Raw genomic sequence first — 20,202 nt, 5'->3', positions numbered from 1 at the left:
CCCCCATCCTATTGGAGTCATGAAGAACCCCTTGACTGTCAGCAAACAGTTTTTTTCAATGGCTGAAGGTATGGAAGGGGCAACTAACAGTTTGCAGTGCTTATGTAAATGGAAGAGGTTCCATTGGTTAGTCGTCGAGGTAGGTTTTATATACAATTGTGTAGATAAAAGACTTACATAGGTACAAGGATAGGAGAGGTTTAGAGCAGTGGTTCTCAACCTTCCCCCCCCCCCATGCCATTTTAAGTAACCAACAACAGATCACCTATGTGATAGGTTAGTCCTTAAAGCAGTACTAGTTGGGAAAAAAAAGTTCAGAGCAGTAGTTTTCAAATGCCCCCCCCCCCCCCCTTCTAAACTACCCAAGACCATGAGAAACTGCAGAGCTGTGAATGCAACTCAGGCCATAACACAAACCAACTTCTCTTTCATTGACCTTTCGCTGCCTTGGGAAAGGACCCATCTCGCCCCACTTCTATCAGACTGAAGATGCGTGGACTTGAAAAGGCAAACATCTAGAGTCAAGGACAGTCTTTCCTGCTGTTATCAGCTTCTTGAATAGACCTCTCATGGGTAAATGATGGTGCCCCTGCAATGTTTTACCTGTACTTTTTTTTACCCTGTATCCTGCACACTAACACGATACCCTGTCCTTTGGTTTTATTATCGAATCACAAATGAGGGTTTACTTGACTGAATAATGCACAAACCAAAGTGACGAAAATCATTTCAATCCAATCCCATCTAGATCATATAACATGAACTTTAGATACCCTAAGCCAGTGGTTCTCAATGCTTTTATTTCCACTCACATACAACCTTAGGATTCCATAGGTGCTCTGTGGTTAGTAAGGGGTCACCTACGGCTCCTAGAACGCTTCCACCAGCGTTGACTCCGCTCCATCCTCAACATTCATTGGAGCAACTTCATCCCTAACATCGAAGTACTCGAGATGGCAGAGGTCGACAGCATCGAAACCACGCTGCTGAAGATCCAACTGCGCTGGGTAGGTCGCGTCTCCAGAATCGCCTTCCCAAGATCATGTTATATGGTGAGCTCTCCACTGGCCACCGTGACAGAGGTGCACCAAAGAAGAGGTACAAGGACTGCCTAAAGAAATCTCTTGGTGCCTGCCCCATTGACCACCGCCAGTGGGCTGATCTCGCCTCAAACCGTGCATCTTGGCGCCTCACAGTTCGGCAGGCAGCAACCTCCTTTGAAGAAGACCGCAGAGCTCACTGACAAAAGACAAAGGAGGAAAAACCCAACACCCAACCCCAACCCACCAATTTTCACTTGCAACCGCTGCCACCGTGTCTGCCTGTCCCGCATCGGACTTGTCAGCCACAAACGAGCCTGCAGCTGACGTGGACATTACCCCTCCATAAATCTTCATCCGCGAAGCCAAGCCAAAGAAGAAAGTGGTATGTGAGTGGGGTGGAAAAAATGGGAACCCAAGCTTTTTTGATGCCTATATCAATTCTGATTTCATCAAATACTCTAACAATCTTCTTGCTTGTCATGGACTTGGCAAAGTCCTCTTCCTTAGAAACCATACATTCTGCCGCCACCTGTAGATATCCGTTTATTTTACAATCAGCCCCGCCTCAAGCAATCTTTCATTGTTAATTTGTCTTGGGATCCCTTCAGTTAATCACCAATCTATTCTCTTGGCCTTAATTAGCTTTCCTCAATTTGCATTTTATCCTTACATTATCAAGCAGGACTCTGTCATTTGCACCATTACCTTTCTTTTCACCAAGTATTCTTTCTCATTTTTGTGTCAAGGGATCTCTCTAGGAATGCATCTAAACTTCACTCTTTATCGTCTACCACTATGTTTCTATCAACCAAAGGACTCAAATCCACCCAAATCAGATCCTCCTTTAATCCACTGGCTAGCTACATGAAGTTAGTTTTATTCTAGAGTGGTTTTAGTCACTCACCCTAGAGCATTTATATTGTTTGAAATCCTCCTGCTCTGTGACACTCACCTCTTGATTTGTTTCCCTAAGTGGAAAGGATACTGATAATAAGTTCTGAATGAACTACAGGAATTCTTTCCCTTCTCCACCCCGAACATAACCACAGCTCCAATTAAAATGGGTATAGTTTTGGTCAATAATATTACAAATATATTCTTCTTGCTCCTTGCCACTCTGTGAAGACCAGTAGGCAAGTCCATGCCAGAAAAGGCACAAGGTCTTGTGCAATTCATAGAAGTGTGTCTGTAGTTTTTAAACAGCCCTTCAGGTGGCAACACCACCTTTGCCTTGAGCTACATTTGAGGGGTACAAGCAGAAAACTTGGAAGTGGGTGCTGAGTCATAGCCCCACTAACATCATGGAAATCCACCACCCTGGCAAAAGGAGAGTTAACAGGTCAACGAGAAATGGAAAAAGTAAAGAATGAGTAATTTTATAAATTACCGGTAGTCCTACTGGACGGAATTAAGCTTTATGTATTCATGCTTTGTACGAATGTGTGAGTAAGAATTTTTACTGTTATGCCATATCAGTACAATGTACAGATAAACTCGAATCCTTGCTTGATGCAGTACACAGGTATGGAAAACACGAGTGTATCTTAAATTGTACGGCTGGACATATAGACTTGCCACCTTGGGTCTTTGTTAGGTCTGCTTTGTTCATGAATGAGTGAATCAAACACCAGACTGAGTCGAAATCAAGGTTCTTTATTACCGGATTGTAACACTTGCAACTAACAGTGTTAGTTGGAGAAGGCGCATTCTGCCGTTATCAGCAAGTGGTGTTTTTTTATACCTCAGGATACGTACTTAGTAAATGATCATACCATTACATTGTCCAATGAATAAACTGTTGCTATCCTTCTCTGTTAGTATGCTGCACATCATTCTTGTTAGTGCAAAGCTTATCTTGAGTGGACAAGGTCACATCTGCATTCTGTTACTCCTTAGTACTGGGTGACTCCTTCTCCGGTCCCATCTCATGATGTTTTTACCTTAGAGTCTTACATCTGGAAATTCAGATATACCTGCAGGGAATGTAATCCTAGAAATGCAGGTAACTCCTGGCAATACTGGCACACCAATTTCGGAAATTACACAGGAAAATAAATGCATCTGAGTCAAGAGGGTACTCCTGACAATTCAAGCTCAAAGGTTGGAAGAATTATTTGTTAACTTAAGACACTACTTTTAGAAACATACCTGGAATTTCAGGTAACGGCTGCTTATTTGAATTGAAATGGAATTTGCAATTAAAAAAAAAACCTGTTCAATTCTTCCAGTACTGTTGAACCCCTACTGGGAGCATACAGTGCTCTCCATGTTTGGACCAGACATTTATTTTTTTTCCCTTTATTTGCCCCTGTGCTACATGGTTTTAAAGTTGTAATCAAGCAATTCACATGTGCACATTCCAGATTTTATTCAAGGTTATTTGTATTCATTTTGGATTGACCATAGAGAATTTATGGCACATTTTATACATAGTTCCCCCATTTCAGGGCATCATAATGTTTGGCATATTTGGCTTCACAGGTGTTTGTGGTTGTTCAGGTATGTTTAATTGCTTCATTGGTGCAGGCAGGAGAGGGCTGAGCTTACTTCTAAGCTTTTGATCACCTTTGGAGTCTGTAGCTGCCATTTTTCTACATGAAGACCAGAATTGCATCAATGAAAATCAAAGAGCCATTATGAGGCTGAAAAGCAAGAATAAAACAGTAACAGACATTGGCCAAACCTTTGGATTACCAAAATAAACTGTTTGGAGCATCATTAAGAAGAAAGAGCGTACTGGTGAGCTCAGTAACCACAAAGGGACTGGTGCACCAAGGAAGACTTCACTGCTGATAACAGAAGATTTCTCATCATAATGAAGAAAATTTTCCAAATGCCCGTCGGACAGATCAGGAATACTCCTCAAGAGGTAGGTGTGGATGCGTCAATGACTACTGTCGGGAGAAGACTTGATGAACAGAAATGCAGAGGCTTCACTGCAAGATGCAAACCATGAGTTAGCCACATAAACAGAATGGCCAGATTGCAGTTTACCAAGTAGTTAAATGAGCTTGCAGAATTCTGGAAAAAGGTTTTGTGGATAGATAAGACCTGCATCAGAGTGATGGCAAGAGCAATGTGTGGAGGTGTAAAGGAGATGTCCAAAATCCAAAGCATATCACCTCATCTGTGAAACATGATGGGGGTGTTATGGCCTGGACATGTATGGCTCCCACAGCTACGGTTGCACTGATCTTCATTGATGATATAACTGCTGATGGCTGTAGCAAAATGAATTCTGAGGAGTATAGAAATGTTTGCTCAAGTTCGAAAACTCATTGGACAGTGGTTCATCCTACAGCAAGACAATGCTTCAAACATACTGCTAAATCAACTAAGGAGTTTTTCAAGGCTAAAAATGGGAAAATTCTTGAATGGCCAAGTCAGTCACCCAATCTAAATCCAATTGAGCATGCTTTCCATATGTTTTTTTTTTATTTTTCACACTATGAACCATACTGGCCAAAATACATAAACATTTCCCTCTTGAATATACACAGTGTCATTTTCTCCCCTTTCCCCCCTCCCTTCCCTCCCTCCTTCACCCCCCGTCCCTACCCACTCAATGTTCAACATATATGATACATTAAACCCATTAAACAATGTTATCACACAATGAAAATAAACAAGAAAATAGTGTCATCTACTTTTACATACTGGATCAGTTCATTTCGTCCTCTCCTGTCATTTTAGGTGGTGGAGGTCTGCGGTAGGACTTCTCTGTTGTGTTCCATGTACAGTTCCCAAATTTGTTCGAATACTGTGATGTTATTTCTTAAATTATATGTTATTTTTTCCAATGGAATACATTTATTCATTTCTATGTACCATTGCAGTATTCTCGGCTATCTTCTGATTTCCAGGTTGACATAATACACTTTTTTGCTACAGCTAAGGCAATCATAATAAATCTTTTTTGTGCTCCATTCAAATCGAGTCCAAGTTCTTTACTTCTTATATTACTTAGAAGAAAGATCTCTGGATTTTTTGGAATGTTGCTTTTTGTGATTTTATTTAATACCTGGTTTAGATCTTCCCAAAACTTTTCCACTTTCTCACGTGCCCAGATTGCATGTACTGTTGTTCCCGTCTCCATCTTACAGCGAAAACATCTATCTGATACTGATGGGTCCCATTTATTTAACTTTTGGGGCATGGTGTATAGCCTGTGTAACCAATTATATTGTATCATGCGTAACCTCGTGCTTATTGTATTTCTCCTATTTCCGGAGCATAGCTTTTCCCATGTTTCATTCTTTATCTTTATGTTTAGATCTTGTTCCCATTTTTGTTTGGGTTTACAGCTTGTTTCCTCATTCTCTTTCTCTTGCAGTTTGATGTACACGTTTGTTATAAATCTTTTAATTATCATTGTGTCTGTAATCACATATTCAAAACTGCTTCCTTCTGGTAACCTCAGCCTGCTTCCCAATTTGTCCTTCAAGTAGGTTTTCAGTTGGTGGTATGCAAACATTGTACTGTGACTTATACCATATTTGCACTTCATTTGTTCAAAAGGTAATAATTTATTTCCCGAAAAACAATCTTCTATTCTTTTCATCCCTTTTCTCTCCCATTCTCTAAAGGAAAGGTTATCTATTGTGAAGGGGATTAGTTGATTTTGCATCAATATTAATTTTGTAGTTGATAATTTATTTTTTTCCTTTCTATGTGAATCTTCTTCCAAATGTTGAGCAGATGGCGCAGTACTGGTGAATTCTCCTGTTGCACCAGCGTTTCATCCCACTTATATAGTACATGTTCAGGTACCATCTTCCCTATTTTATCTAGCTCTAATCTGGTCCAATCTGGTTTTTCCCTTGTTTGATAAAAATCTGATAGGTATCTTAATTGTGCTGCTCTATAATAATTCTTAAAGTTTGATAGCTGTAAGCCCCCTTGTTTGTACCATTCTATTAATTTATCTAGTGGTTTCCCCCCTTTCCATAAGAATTTCCTTATTATTTTCTTTAGCTCCTTGAAGAATTTCTCTGTTAGGTGAATTGGTAACGATTGGAATAGGTATTGTATCCTTGGGAAGATATTCATTTTAATGCAATTTACCCTTCCTATCAGTGTTAGTGGTAAGTCTTTCCAATGTTCTAAGTCGTCTTGTAATTTCTTCATTAATGGCTGATAATTTAATTTGTATAGATGGCCTAGATTATTATCTAGTTGAATACCTAGGTATCGGATTGCTTGTGTTTTGCATTTAAATGGTGATTCTTTCTTAAACTTTGTGAAATCCGCATTATTCATTGGCATTGCTTCACTTTTATTTGCATTGATCTTGTACCCCGATACTTCTCCACATTCCTTCAATTTCTTATGTAATTCTTTTATTGATAATTCTGGTTCTGTTAAGTATACTATGGCTTCATCTGCAAATAGACTGATTTTTATATTCCTTCTCTTTTATTTTTATCCCTCTTATTTTATTTTCTGTTCTTATCAGTTCTGCCAATGGTTCTATAGCTAACGCAAACAGTGAGGGAGATAGTGGACATCCCTGCCTAGTTGACCTGCTTAATTTAAATTGGTTTGATATATATCCATTTACTGTCACCTTTGCCAATGGTCCCTTATATAATGCTTTAATCCAATTAATATATTTCTCTGGTAGGTTGAACCTCTGTAGTACTTTGAATAAATAATTCCATTCTACTCTGTAAAAGGCTTTCGCTGTGTCTAAGGCAACCGCCACCGCCACTGTTGGCGTCTTGTTTCCTTGTTGGATTGAACTGCATGGATTAAGTTAATGAACTTACAGATATTGTCCATTGTTCGTCTTTTCTTCATAAATCTGTGTTGAGTAGAGATATTGCTCTATTCAATGCTGGTGTTAGTGGATCTTTCCCTGTCTTTGGTATTACTGTAATTATTGCTGTTTTGCATGAATCTGGCATGTTTTGTGTTTTTTCAATCTGGTTCATTACTTCCAGGAGAGGAGGAATTAATAAGTCTTTAAATGTTTCATAGAATTCTATTGGGAGTCCGTCCTCTCCCGGCATTTTATTGTTCGGTAGTTTTTTTAATATATCCTGTATTTCCTCTGTTTCAAATGATTTTATTAATTTGTTTTGCTCCTCCTTGCAATTTCAGTAGTTCAATTTTAGCTAGAAACTCATCTATTTTGTCTTCTTTCCCTTCGTTCTCAGTTCGATATAATTGCTCGTAGAATTCCTTGAAGTTTTCATTGATTTCCGTTGGGTTATATGTAATTTGTTTGTCCTTTTTCCTTGATGCCAATACCGTTCTTTTAGTTTGCTCTGTCTTCAGTTGCCAACCTAGTATTTTGTGTGTTTTTTTCTCCTAGCTCACAATACTTCTGTTTTGTCTTCATTATGTTCTTCTCCACCTTATATGTTTGTAGTGTTTCATATTTTATTTTGTTGTCCACCAATTCTCTTCTTTTTGTTGTATCTTCCCTTATTGCTAATTCTTTTTCTGTACTTGCTATTTCCCTTTATGCTTTCCATATGTTTTTTTTTAAATTTTTTATTTTTCACACCATAAATCACATCAGCCATGATATACACTATTTCTTTTTCACACATATACAGTGACTTTTTCTCCCCCCCCCCTTTCCTCCCAAACCACCCTCCCACCCCCCCCCCCCCCTCTCATCCATTTTAGGTATACAATCTAGGTTGCATTAAGCCAGTCAGACAATGTTGTCATTCAACAAAATTACACCAGAAATTCTACTGAGTCCATTCTTTTCTTTCCTTCTCCTTCCATCAACTTAGGTACTGTTTGTCCCCGGTAGGTTTTCGCTATTGTATTTAATGTAAGGCTCCTATACTTGTTCGAATATTTCAATATTATTTCTTAACCTATCTGTTATTTTTTCTAATGGAATACATTTATTCATTTAAATTTAGTAGTTTCTTCCTTTTAATTTGGTTATGTATTCCATTAATATTTAAAGACATATAGTTCAGCGTAGCCCTTTTATATTTTGTTTATCTTCTCTTTCCGTTTTTCCATCATTACCTTTCCTCCTTTTCCATTTCTGTTTTCTTATTTTCAACTCTTTATAAGACAACATTCCTACAACATCCAACATTTTCCTTATTCTCCTATTTCTATCTTATTTATCCCCAATCTCCCCTTCACCTCCTGAGTTGTCCTTTATCCCTTGTCGGACAACCACATCTCCCCTCTCCATTTGGATTTGCGAATCCACTCGCAAGCGTCAACTGATTTTGCAGTGACCGCTATTTCCCCCCACCCCGCCTCCCCCAGAAAAGATTTCACTTTTCATATGTCACAAAGGTCACTCTTTTAATTCCCTCCTTATTCTCTCTATTCCATTACCTTCCCTTATTAATTCTTGTCTATACTATCTATATTTTCCTCTAAGTACAGATACATTCACGTATGCTCCTTGTCTCTATTCACTCTTATACCTCTTTACCCGCATACATATCAATCGTGATCATTTTTACTCTCATTACCCGTCTTCATCCCTCAGTCTATTTTTGTCTTTACCCACATACATATCAATCGTGATCATTTTAACTCTCATTACCCGTCTTCCTCCCTCAGTCTATTTTTGTAATTGTTCTGCAAATTTTCGTGCTTCTTCTGGATCCGAGAATAGTCTGTTTTGTTGTCCTGGAATAAATATTTTCAATACCGCTGGATGCTTTAGTATAAATTTATACCCTTTCTTCCATAAAATCGCCTTTGCTGTTTTGAACTCTTTTCTCTTCTTTAGGAGTTCAAAACTTATATCTGGATAAATGAAGATTTTTTGCCCTTTATACTCCAGTGGTTTGTTGCCCTCTCTTACTTTTTCCATTGTCTTCTCCAGTACCTTTTCTCTTGTAGTATATCTTAGGAATTTTACTACAATAGATCTTGGTTTTTGTTGTGGTTGTGGTTTAGAGGCCAATACTCTATGTGCCCTTTCTATTTCCATTTCTTGCTGTAGTTCTGGACATCCTAGGGTCTTAGGGATCCACTCTTTTATAAACTCCCTCATATTCTTGCCTTCTTCATCTTCCTTAAGGCCCACTATCTTTATGTTATTTCTTCTGTTATGGTTTTCCATTGTATCTATTTTTTGAGCTAGTAGTTCTTGTGTCTCTTTAGTTTTTTTATTAGATTTCTCCAATTTCTTTTTTAAGTCTTCTACCTCCATTTCTGCTGCTACTGCCCGCTCTTCCATCTTGTCCATTTTCTTTCCCATTTCTGTTAAGGTCATCTCCATTTTATTTATTTTCTCTTCTGTGTTGTTTATTCTTTTTCTTAAATCCTTAAATTCCTGTGTTTGCCATTCTTTAAATGACTCCATGTATCCTTTAATAAGAGCAAGTATATCCTTTACCTTGCCTTTCTTTTCTTCTTCTATTTCACTGTACTCTTCCTCTTCCTCTTCTTCTTCCTCTGGGTTGACCATCTGTTGTTTCTTTGGTGCCCTTTCCTCCTCTTCTTTCTTGTTTCTATTGTCTTCTGTGGTCTCTTCTTGCTGCAGGTGTTCTGCAGCTGTCGTTGCCGGCTGTGGAGATCGACTCCCCAGCTGGTCCCCCCTCCCGTCGGTGTGTTTTTTTTCATTCGCATCGCGCATGCGCGGTTGTGCACTTTTACTCGGCTCTGCGAGCCATTTTTGTAGTCCATTATTTACCGACCTGAGGGAGCGGGTTTCTCTCTCCGCAGCGGGCCTCTTCGGACAGGTAAGGCCTTCACCTTTTTCCTCCTTTGTCTTCTCTTCCTCTCTTCTTACCGTTGCTTTCGATTTTTCTTTTTTTGTCGCCATCTTCTTTCCACCTTTATACTCACTTTTCTGTAACTTTTATTTCTGTGCCTTTGTGTTTTCCTTTGTTTTTCCCGACTTTTCTGGAGAGGGCTGGAGTTCACCGTCCGGCCACTACTCCATCACGTGACTCCCCTTTGCTTTCCATATGTTGAAGAGAAAATGGAAGGGGACAAGCCCCGAAGAAAGCAGGAGCTGAAGATGGCTGCAGCAGAGGCCTGGCAGAGCATCACCAGAGAAGATACTCAGCACCTGGTGATGTCAGTGAATCACAAACTTCAAGCAGTCATTGCATGCAAGGGATATGCAACAAAGAAATAAACATGACCACTTTTATATGCATAACATGTCCCATATATTATGGTGGCCTGAAATGAGGGGTATATGTATAAAAAGTGATGTAATTTCTACATGGTCAAACCAAAATGTACACAAATAACCTTAAATAAAATCTGGAATGTGCTCTTTAATCACATGTGAATTGTTTGATTACAAATTTAAAACTGTGGAACTGAGGGGCAAATAAAGGAAAACAAAGTGTCTGTCCCAAACATTAAGGAAGACTCTGTAAGATGTAACATTTATTTTAAAGTAACACTACACAACATTGCCACAAATAGTGTTCTATCAGTTGCCTATTATCCTCTCACCTCTGGTTCATTGGCAACTGATTTGCCAGGATCATATCAGAATTTATTGACCTGAAGATGTTATGAAATTCATTGTTTTGCAGCAGCGTGACAATGCAAAATAATGCTAATAAATTACATTAAAAAAATAAATTAGTGCAAAAATATAAGAGAAAGTGAGGTAGTGTCTGTGGTTCATTGTCCATTCAGAAATCCGATGGCAGAGGGGAAGAAGCTGTCCTTGTGCCACTGTGTGCTTGTCTTTGGGCTCCTGTATCTCCTCCTCATGGTAGCCATGAGAAGAGGGCATGGACTGGGGTGATGAGGGTCCTTAACACCCCTTTAATTACCAGCCCCCTTAACATGCAATGCTCAAGATACTTGGAATCCATTCAACTCTTACCCCACTTAACCCCTTCAGAATTCTTTCATCAAATCATTTTTTGTTTTTACCTTTCTATATGATTAAATCTCTTTATTAACCCAGACATTTTCTTGTCCTGTACTTGGGCTTTGACCAATTGTCCAGGGGTTTCCAGTGTTTGGTAAATTCAGTGTTCTTCAATTAAGTATGACAGTCAGTAGTTGAAGTTGAAACTGGATAAGCAAGATGCAAAGTGAAATGAGTAAATTATTCTGAAATATTTATACATAGTTTATCTTGTGTGTGATCAATATGTGCTATGTATCATGTGTATACACTGTGGTCTGGAGAAATGCTGTTTTGTCTGGTTGTATATATGCAGTCAGATGATAATAAACTTGAATGCTTCTCCTCAAATTGACAGAATCATTGCACACTTTTGACATTAGGATTTGACTAGAAACTCCTTAATAGTACATTTCCAGCCGACCCATCTCTGTTCCCATCATCTGTCTGTCATGATGGATCACTTTGATGTTGTTTTCTCACAATTCTGACAAGGGCGAGCTCTACACACTGCAGAATAAAAGCAGCTACAAAAAGCATCTTAAACATCAACATCTGACAAACCAGACACAAACCGCATCTTTAGTTCAAAGAACTTTTCCAACGGAAGGCCAGGTGTCATACAGTCAATGAAGCACCTGTATACCAGGACCCACATAAATCTTGGCAATGATACTATTCCTGGTACTAAGAGCTGCCCACCTTCCTTTTTCCAGCTGTGATCCTACTGACATTCCAAATAGCCATCAAAGTTGTTGCAGATTCATAGATCAGGCTTCAGTACAGCTCCATCTGTGCTGGCTATTCGCTGGCACCTTGCCCACTACTATTCTGTTGCTGGACTTCAAAAGCTTTAAGCTCTGCTCGATGCTCAATTCATCATCACACAATGGCATAAACAAAATGTTCCTTTGAGACTCTAGAATGTGGTACACTAACCAAAGAACTATGGAATAGTCAATCCACATCAGATAGGAGCCAGCTGGGGTTATACAACCTCACTAGAGTGCAACCGTGTCTGCCTGTCCCGCATCGGACTTGTCAGCCACAAACGAGCCTTCAGCTGACGTGGACATTACCCCTCCATAAATCTTCGTCCGTGAAGCCAAGCCAAAGAAGAAGAGAAAACAAAAAGTGCATTGGAGGGTTATGGGCAGGGAGAAGGTAGGTGGAGTTCACTTGGATCGGTGCGGACTAGAAGGGCCGATATGGCCTGTTTCCGTACTGTAATTGTTATCTGGTTATCTATCTCATCCTTGGGAACATTCCAAATGTTTTAAGACCAATAAATAACTTCCCGCTGTTAAGTAGGTAAATGCATTAAGTTGTAGAGTTATAATTCTTAACTATTAATGGTTGATCTACTCTTCCTAGGGATCTGTTGTATTCCAATAACACGATAACAATGCCCCTGCTTAATCTCTGACAAAGCTGCCCTCCTCACTCATAGAACATTCTCTTGACACACCCTGTAATGGGCTCAAGCCCAATCAGATTCGAAGGCAGTGGTTCTCAATCTTTTTCATTCGAAGGCCCACCTAGCTTCTGGCCTGACATGACATGGCAATGACTAAGCAATATTTTCAAGTCAAAGAAATACATCTTTAACAAATTTAAAGTATTATATTTAACATATTTAAAGATCCTCATGGAAACATGCTGTGGCCCACTGGTTGAGAACTACTGTTCTCAGGCAAAGATGCCATTAACTGAGTTAAATTATAAGAAAATTGGGTGTGTATTGGTCACAAGTAAGTAACTCAATACTGAACTCACCACCTCACATGAAGGAATTCACTGCAAGATGGACATCCCTCAAATTGATGTCTCATGACACAAAGGACCACTCACTCTTTGTGTCTGTGTGATGTATCAGTGTCTGTCAGGGTTATGCTTGATAATAATCTGTGCTTGTTCATGTATCCATATGCACATTTATCAGTCTGTGACTAAATAAACAATAGATCTTTGAGTCCAACACATTTCTTTGCAAAACAGCATTGGAGCGAGAGACATCTTCAGATAACAAGAATAACTCTTGGTTTAAGTGAACGGAATAATCAAACCATTGTATGATGGTGAATTGAGCAGGGAGCAGTTCAAGCTCTATATAGCAAAGCTAACTTTTCAGGCCTGAGCCTACCTTGATAAAGGACTTAGGCCTGAAATGTTGGTTCTGTATCTTTAGCTTTGCTATATAAAGGACAGTTTGACCTGCTGAGTATCTCCAGCCTTGTGTTTTTACTTCAATCATAGTGACTGCAGACTTTCATGCATTACTCTTCACAGTTTCAGAACTACTTTCTGATTCCAACCAGGATCAACACAGTTTCTGACTATTGTGGAAGTTTGAATAAATTTTATCTTATTTTCTCATTAAACAGGATGCTAGGGGTTGGTGATCCCATTCCACAATTCTAAGAGGAAAAATTTGCATTGTTATATCATTCCCAATGGGTGTTTGCTATAGAGTACTTGATTTGCTATTAGATCCAGGATTAGGTTCAGATAAGGGTTGTAATATGTGGCCTGGCCTGGAGTTGGGATCTGTCACCACTCCCAACATCCTGTAAGTATTTATTTTGGTTCAGATTCAATTGCCGGAGGAAAAGAGGGCGATTACAATGAAATGTCACTCCAAATCCACAATGTTCACAAGAATGTACGAACACAGATGGAGTCTTCAATCTGAGGTTTAGTAAATCTCTCCAATCCACTTCAGTCCCTTCCCAGTCCCACTGGAAATGACCGCAGTTTAAATAACATTGGCTAACAATTTTTTTCCAAAAAGGTTTGCTTCCTGAAAATAAATTGGGGATTATGATAGACAACACAAAGATCATTTCAGATTTGCTGCATCATGAAGGAAATTGGAGAAACATTAAATGAGCTTTTATTGAATTTAGCATGTTTCATTGCATAATGATGCTGACACATTGCGTTAGTTCAACTGACCTAAAAATGTTTTGCCGCTGATTTTCATTTGTACTCAGCATCTGATGCCTCTTGTGTCAGTGTCCAACAATAGTCGGCCAGCATCGGATTCCAGTTTCTCTAATACCACTTTTCCGTGGCCGCAATGTCCTGTTAAAACCTTTCATGTTTGTCACTGACTGCACCAAGATCAGCAGGGAAGAAGTCAGAATGCAAATGCAGAAATAAATTTTCAATGACCTGTTGCACTTGATTATAATCTGTAGTTAAAATTTAAAGTACTTTCCCTTATTCCATCCCCCTCCCCACTCCTCTAGCAATGATCAGTTCGGTTTTGAATCGTGAAAACCTCTGGATAAAGCATCTGTTATGCATCAGCTGTCCATGTCTTCAGGGCATATTTCACAGTGCAGCCTGACCAGCCGACCATGTTCTCAAACTCACCAATAAAAACAGTAGCCCTATAGACAACACTGAATCCAGGACCTAAAATGATCAACTTAATTGGAAGGAGGATTTGAGAGTAAGTCAGGAAAAACCGCGAAGTGCTGAGATTTTGAAAGGGAGTCAGATCCTTCCCACCACCCCCACCCCCCAATTCCCCATCAGTCATAAAAGCTATGAGAATGAGCACAAGAAATACCAGAGGATCATGGATCAAATTAAATAATTCTGGCAATTTTTTGTTCAGCAGGGACACACTGTTTCATAACCTGCATTCATCTTGAAAGTTCCAAGTTTAACACTCTCTTGATTTTCCCAGACATTAATTATTCCTCCCTTGTTGATCTGATGTCTTGGAAAAGGGTTCTCCCTCTTCCGTGAGGAATCCCACCATTGCAATCTCAGTCCAAGAATAATGCACAATTCAAAACGTTACATGGGGACCAATACGAGATTTATTATTCATTGATTAACATCTAATATTCTACACAATACAGTACCAGGAAATGCTGTACCTTACAGTCACTGATGTGTAGTTACATATACACATATTCTGTACAATTAATTATTACAGCCTTAGTTATGCAGTGGTCTGAATTCATACCATTTGGTATTGACTGCTCAACCACAGTGGCACAAAATAACAATAATGAACACTGGCATTAGCGTTTATGGGAAAAAATGAGACTACGTCAAACACCAAATATGATCCTTCTCTAAGCTGGGGATTCCATCTGCTTTACCGCATCCATTATCCTGCTCAAGGTAGCATTCTTCAGTTCTGCCCTTTTTGACAATGATGATGTACTCTTCGTGCACAAATCACGTTTCATTTTGATGCAGTTGTTGTTTCACGCCAAACAACTGCAAAGCAGTTTGCACCGGGAGTAGTGCCCATTGTATGAAGGAATACCAATCCCAGTGCTCCTCCACCCCATGCCTCGGATTGGCCAGCTCAGTGTAGATTGGGATCACATCTATGGATCTGCCCAGTCTGCAGGACTTGCGTCCATCATACAGTGGTGGAGAAGGGAGCTTCAAAAGATCCTGCTGGTTGCTCGGTCTGTATGAAGATATATCACAAGTGGATGGATTTGAATTGCCAGTAAATAAATTGCCGCCAGTGATGCATTTGACGTGTGCTGGTGTGTTTCACTTCAAACTGTACAGTCTACTGATATTAAAGGACTGATTTAAATAGTTTCCCCACACTAAACCCTTCAACGGTATCACAACCCAAATGGGCACTTGCAATGTTTAAAATAAGGAAAAACTACTCGCCATGATCATCAGGACTTATTATATCACCCTTCCCTGATAGAGAAACCTTGGTGTAAGGGAATCAGAGCCTCCAGCTTCTGATAACCCATTTTTGCTCTCCATGTTATTTCTCTCCTTACCACTGCCCACGTGAGATCTGGCAGGATTTGTTCCTTTAAATCATCTGTTAAAACTGGATTCAAATATAAATGAAGCTCACTCACCATAGCAATCACAATCAGGTAGGATATTTGTGGTTAGCTCTGATGCTCAACTTTTTTTAAAAAACATTGGGTCTGGATGAGGTTTTTAGTAAGCTGGCTATCAAACAAGCATCAGTGAAGTGGAAGACCTGGCTATTTGAATAGCAAGCAACCAAAATACTTTGTGTGTGTATGCATGTACGCGTGTGAGTGTGTACGTGTTACTTTGGGGATGTGTGTGAACGAAAAACAGGTTGCTGTAGAAACTCAACAGGTCAAACAGTGTACTTTATACAGCAAGGATAAATATACATTATCAATGGTTCGAGCTTGAGCCCTTCAAGGTTTTGTGTGTGTGTGTTGAGAATATGTGTGTGCTTGTGGAGAGTGTGTATTGAGTGTGTGTGTTGAGAGTGTGTCTGTGTTGAGAATGCGTGTGCGTGCGCGGGCATGCTTTTGTGTTGTGCCCAACTGATAGATAGTTATGAAATTCTGTGCTTACGCTGAATAATCACTTCTTTCACCAACACAGGACATAGCCTTGGTCAAATTCTTCTGATAACCCCAAGTCATTTTGTGGCAGGAAGTGAGTTACAGAGCTTAGCTCTAGGTACTCTGAGGTCATAGGAGGAAGATCACGCGACTACTCCCACTTCCCATTTGATTTAAAATATGAGTGCATAAGTTCATTTAACCTGACGAAGGCAATGCTAGTGAGTGTGTCTGTGGTGCAGTGGAAAGGTTTAATTTAGTTGGTTTCCGCTCCTATCTTCTTGAACAGCAGGTGCCTTCATTCAAGCTCCTGACTTGAGGTAAAGAATGAAATTCTGCGGGATATGCGTATTTTAATTGGAGTTACCTCCAGTCTACTTCAACCCCAAGATTTAATCCCTCCATCACTGGCAGCTGAAGTTTCAGCTGTCCAGGCCTTAAACTCAGGAATTTATTTCCTAAACCTTTCCACCTTGCTCTCCCTTTTAAGGATGTCTAAAATCTATCTTTGACTAAGCTTTTGGTCAGCTGTTCTAATATACCCTTGTGTGGGCAGAAATAAATGCATTTATCTATTTCCCAGTGAACTTCTTGCATGCATACACAGGAAGATTCTGTATAAATACAAATTGCAACTGTTGAATTGGGGCATCCAGAGGCTTCTCGAGTGAACTAAGATAATTGTTCTCATGAGGTACCATTAACCTGAAATGCTGACTCTCTCTCCGCAAGTATTTTCACTCTTTCCTGTTTTGATCACAGACTTTTGGCAACTGCAGATTTTGATATTTGATGAGATGGCAATAGTGTTGATGGCTAGTGTTAAAGGGGAAACTTGGATGGCATTCTTGTCTTTTGCAACCAGGGCACTTTGCCCAAATGCAGTTCCTGAGATCAATTAACACAGCACTGACTGGGCGGTATGGGAGGAAAGAGCGTGTTTCCGGCCTTCTTGGCTCAGTCTGGAATCTGGGCGGTGCCTGAATCTTACAGTGATTGCAATAGTCGAGAATGCTGCTTCTCAATCAAACCCTAATGAAATTGCATCAGAGGTTAGTAAAGCCCCAAGTACAAATACAATCTGGGGCATTTTGCAGACAAAAAAAAAGAGCTATGGAGAAACAAAATTAATTTAAACATTTCTCTGGGGTCACAAAGAAATAAAGGGCGAAAGATTTGATTACGAGACGCCAGTTCGTAGATTGCTGTGGAATTTTACAGCGCAAGACTGACACAGAATCTCTCCCTTAAAATATTATTTTAAACTTGCTACCCTACCAAAACATTTCCAGTTTTCAAATACAATGAATCTGTCAAAATATAATTCACAATTTACAATGAACTCTTCACAATAAAGTCCATTAGAAAAATTAAAAATTATTTGTGTTTGTTCCTTACATTAAGCTCTGAAGCCTGTAGTAAGGTCTTGCTCCCCAGACACACAAGTGGCAAAGCTTTGCTTTTCACAGTACTATAAATGTACTCAGCTTTCAAAAATAAAATTTTAAAAAGTAATGACACATAGCAAGTTTTGGTTATAATTTCTTTCTTAAAAGAGTTGATGGTTTTGCATAACCCATTTGTTGTTCATCTTTTTTTTGGTGGTAATTTTCTGAGGCAAACTAAAGGCCCCAACAAAATACCCGAGTTACCGTAACAGTCACAAGGATTCGACAACAAAAAAGTTTTGTGCATTCTTTTCAAGGCAACAAATGACTGTTGTTTCTCTTTGATAACCATCAAATCTGCTGGGAAAGCTGGCAGAAGTGCCGGAAGCAATGGATTTTGGAGCAAAAGTTGGGAAGACAGATGGAAACTATCAATGCAGAAATCTATCTGGTTTGCAAGGGCTGACTGAAGTCTGGTTTATTTTGGTTTCCAGTTATGTTGCAAAGACCAGACCAACACACTGAAGCATACTGGACTTTGCTGGTTTGATGAGATTAAAGGAAGATCTAAAATTTCCTCAGGAAACAGGACTGATTGGCATTCTGCATGCAGATCTGGACCAAACTCCTGCTTTAAAGCAAGACCATTTCTTGAGTTGAACCATGATTGAAGGTGCCATCTTGATTCTTTCTCCCCTCTTTCGAACACTCAAGTGGCACTCACCTTTCCTTTACCAGAGCCCTTGTGGGGGGGTGGGGGGAGGGGGGGGCTCACACGGTGCAAGACTTGTCAGTTGCTTGCTGTGTTGTTGGGGATCCCAGGCTGGGAGTAGTTGGATTGGTCTTTGGAAAAACCACTGGTTTTGGCCTCAGGGCAGGTGGCTTCACCTGAGGTGCTATTTTCACTGATTTCACAGGCCTAAAGGTGTACGGCATGTCCCCAGACGAGCTGGCACTCCGCTGGAGAGAACATTCAGAGTCTTTCAAAATCCGAGAATGGAGTGGGCTGGAAGGTTCAGATGTGGGCCCCATGGATGGGGATGTCTTCATGGGTTCCAGAGTATCCAGGACCACGTCCGGGGCATGTTTGACTGTGCTCTGACGCTCCAATTCACGCAACTCGTTGAGTGCTGAATTCATTGTTGCCTCAATGTCCTGCAGAACAAAATCAATTGGAAGTATTAAGATAAACAAAACTATAAAAGGCAAGAGAACCAAGGTTAACAGAAATATTAAAATGGAGCATGAAACTAATGGAGTTAAAATAGAGCATTGAAATGACTGCATGGTTAGTGTAGAGATTAGCGCAATGTGGTTACAGTTCCAGCCACCTGGGTAAGGTGTTTGTATGTTTTCCCCGTGTCTGTGTGAGTTTCCTCCGGGTGCTCTGGTTTCCTCCCATGTTACAAAATGTGCAGGAGTTGTTGGTTAAGTGGGTATAATTAACAAGGGCTCATAGGCCATAAGGGCCTGTTACCATGCTTTATGTCTAAAGAAAACGTCAAGGATAATAATGAAAACATCCATTGAGGCATTCCAGCATTGCGCACCGTAAAGCAGTGGTTTTCAAACTGCCCCCCTAAATTCACATTCCACCATAAGCAATCCCTTTGCTATCGGTGCTCTGTGATTAGTAAGGGGTACGTGAGTGGGAAGGGAAGGTTGAGAACCGCTGCTCTAGACCCAATTGTTACTGAAATATTTTGGTTGAGAAAAATTGTCATTGGCCCATTTCCTTTGGAGTTCTGAAACGGTGCACATAACGAGTCAATCAGGTATGATTAAAACAGTGGTTTTCAAACTTTTTCTTTCTGCCCACATACCACCTGAAGCAATCTCTTACTAATCACAGAGCACTTATGGCATAGGGAATACTAAAGGTGGAATGTGAGTTTAGGGGGGCAGTTTGAAAACCACGGCCCTAAATCCTAGATTTCACGCCCCTCACAAAATAGGAACCAGATTTTTTTGTTCCTTTGTGCTTTAGTGTTGCTTCACAATAAAACATTCATTAATAGCTTGAGTACGAATTAACATCACAGCAAAACAAACCAGCTCAATTGGTTGTCTTTTTAATTCCTGACCTCTTGGGAAATAAAATGAATGACTGAAATGTCAGTGGGAGAGCACTTTGGGACCAGTGAGCATAATTATATCAGTTTTAAAATAGCTATGGAAAAGGATAGGGCTGGTTTAAAATATTGAATTGGGGTCAAGGCCATCGCTGATGGTACTAAACAAGAAATTGCAGAAGTTGATTGGGAGAGGCAGTCTGCAGATCAAGAGTGCCTGGCAAGTGGGTTAATTTTTAAATTTAGACATACAGCATGGTAACAGGTCCTTTTGGCCCACGAGTCCATGCTGCCTGATTACACCCAATTAACCAACAACCCCAGTACGTTTTGAATGGTGGGAAGAAACCAGAGACACGGGACACGGGAGAACATACAAACACCTTACAGACAGCGCCAAATTCAAACATGGGTCGATGGTGTTGTAACACTGTTGCACTAACCGTTGCACGCTCCCTTTCCTAACTCTGCTGACCCTACGCTAACCGTGCTGCTCACTATGCCAACTGTGCTGCCCTGGGTTGTTTTTAAAATAGAGATGGTGAG

The 20,202-nt window shown here is 40.0% G+C and overlaps 1 protein-coding gene across 8 annotated transcripts in view; it reads right to left on the bottom strand.

Annotated features, from left to right (window-relative positions):
- Positions 1-14,678: 14,678 nt before the first annotated feature.
- Positions 14,679-20,202, bottom strand: part of srgap2 (SLIT-ROBO Rho GTPase activating protein 2) — a 182,245-nt gene continuing 176,721 nt past the window's right edge. For all 8 annotated transcript variants that reach the window (XM_069941877.1, XM_069941878.1, XM_069941880.1 and 5 more), the window contains one exon: positions 14,679-18,739. In XM_069941877.1, coding sequence (XP_069797978.1) covers positions 18,356-18,739 — 384 coding nt within the window. In that variant the 3' untranslated portion in view covers positions 14,679-18,355. The remainder of the gene's footprint in view (positions 18,740-20,202) is intronic.

The sequence above is a fragment of the Narcine bancroftii genome, chromosome 5 (assembly GCF_036971445.1).
Source record: "Narcine bancroftii isolate sNarBan1 chromosome 5, sNarBan1.hap1, whole genome shotgun sequence".
In the NCBI taxonomy this organism is placed as follows: Eukaryota; Metazoa; Chordata; class Chondrichthyes; order Torpediniformes; family Narcinidae; genus Narcine; species Narcine bancroftii.
This window is presented reverse-complemented; position numbering and strand designations above follow the sequence as displayed.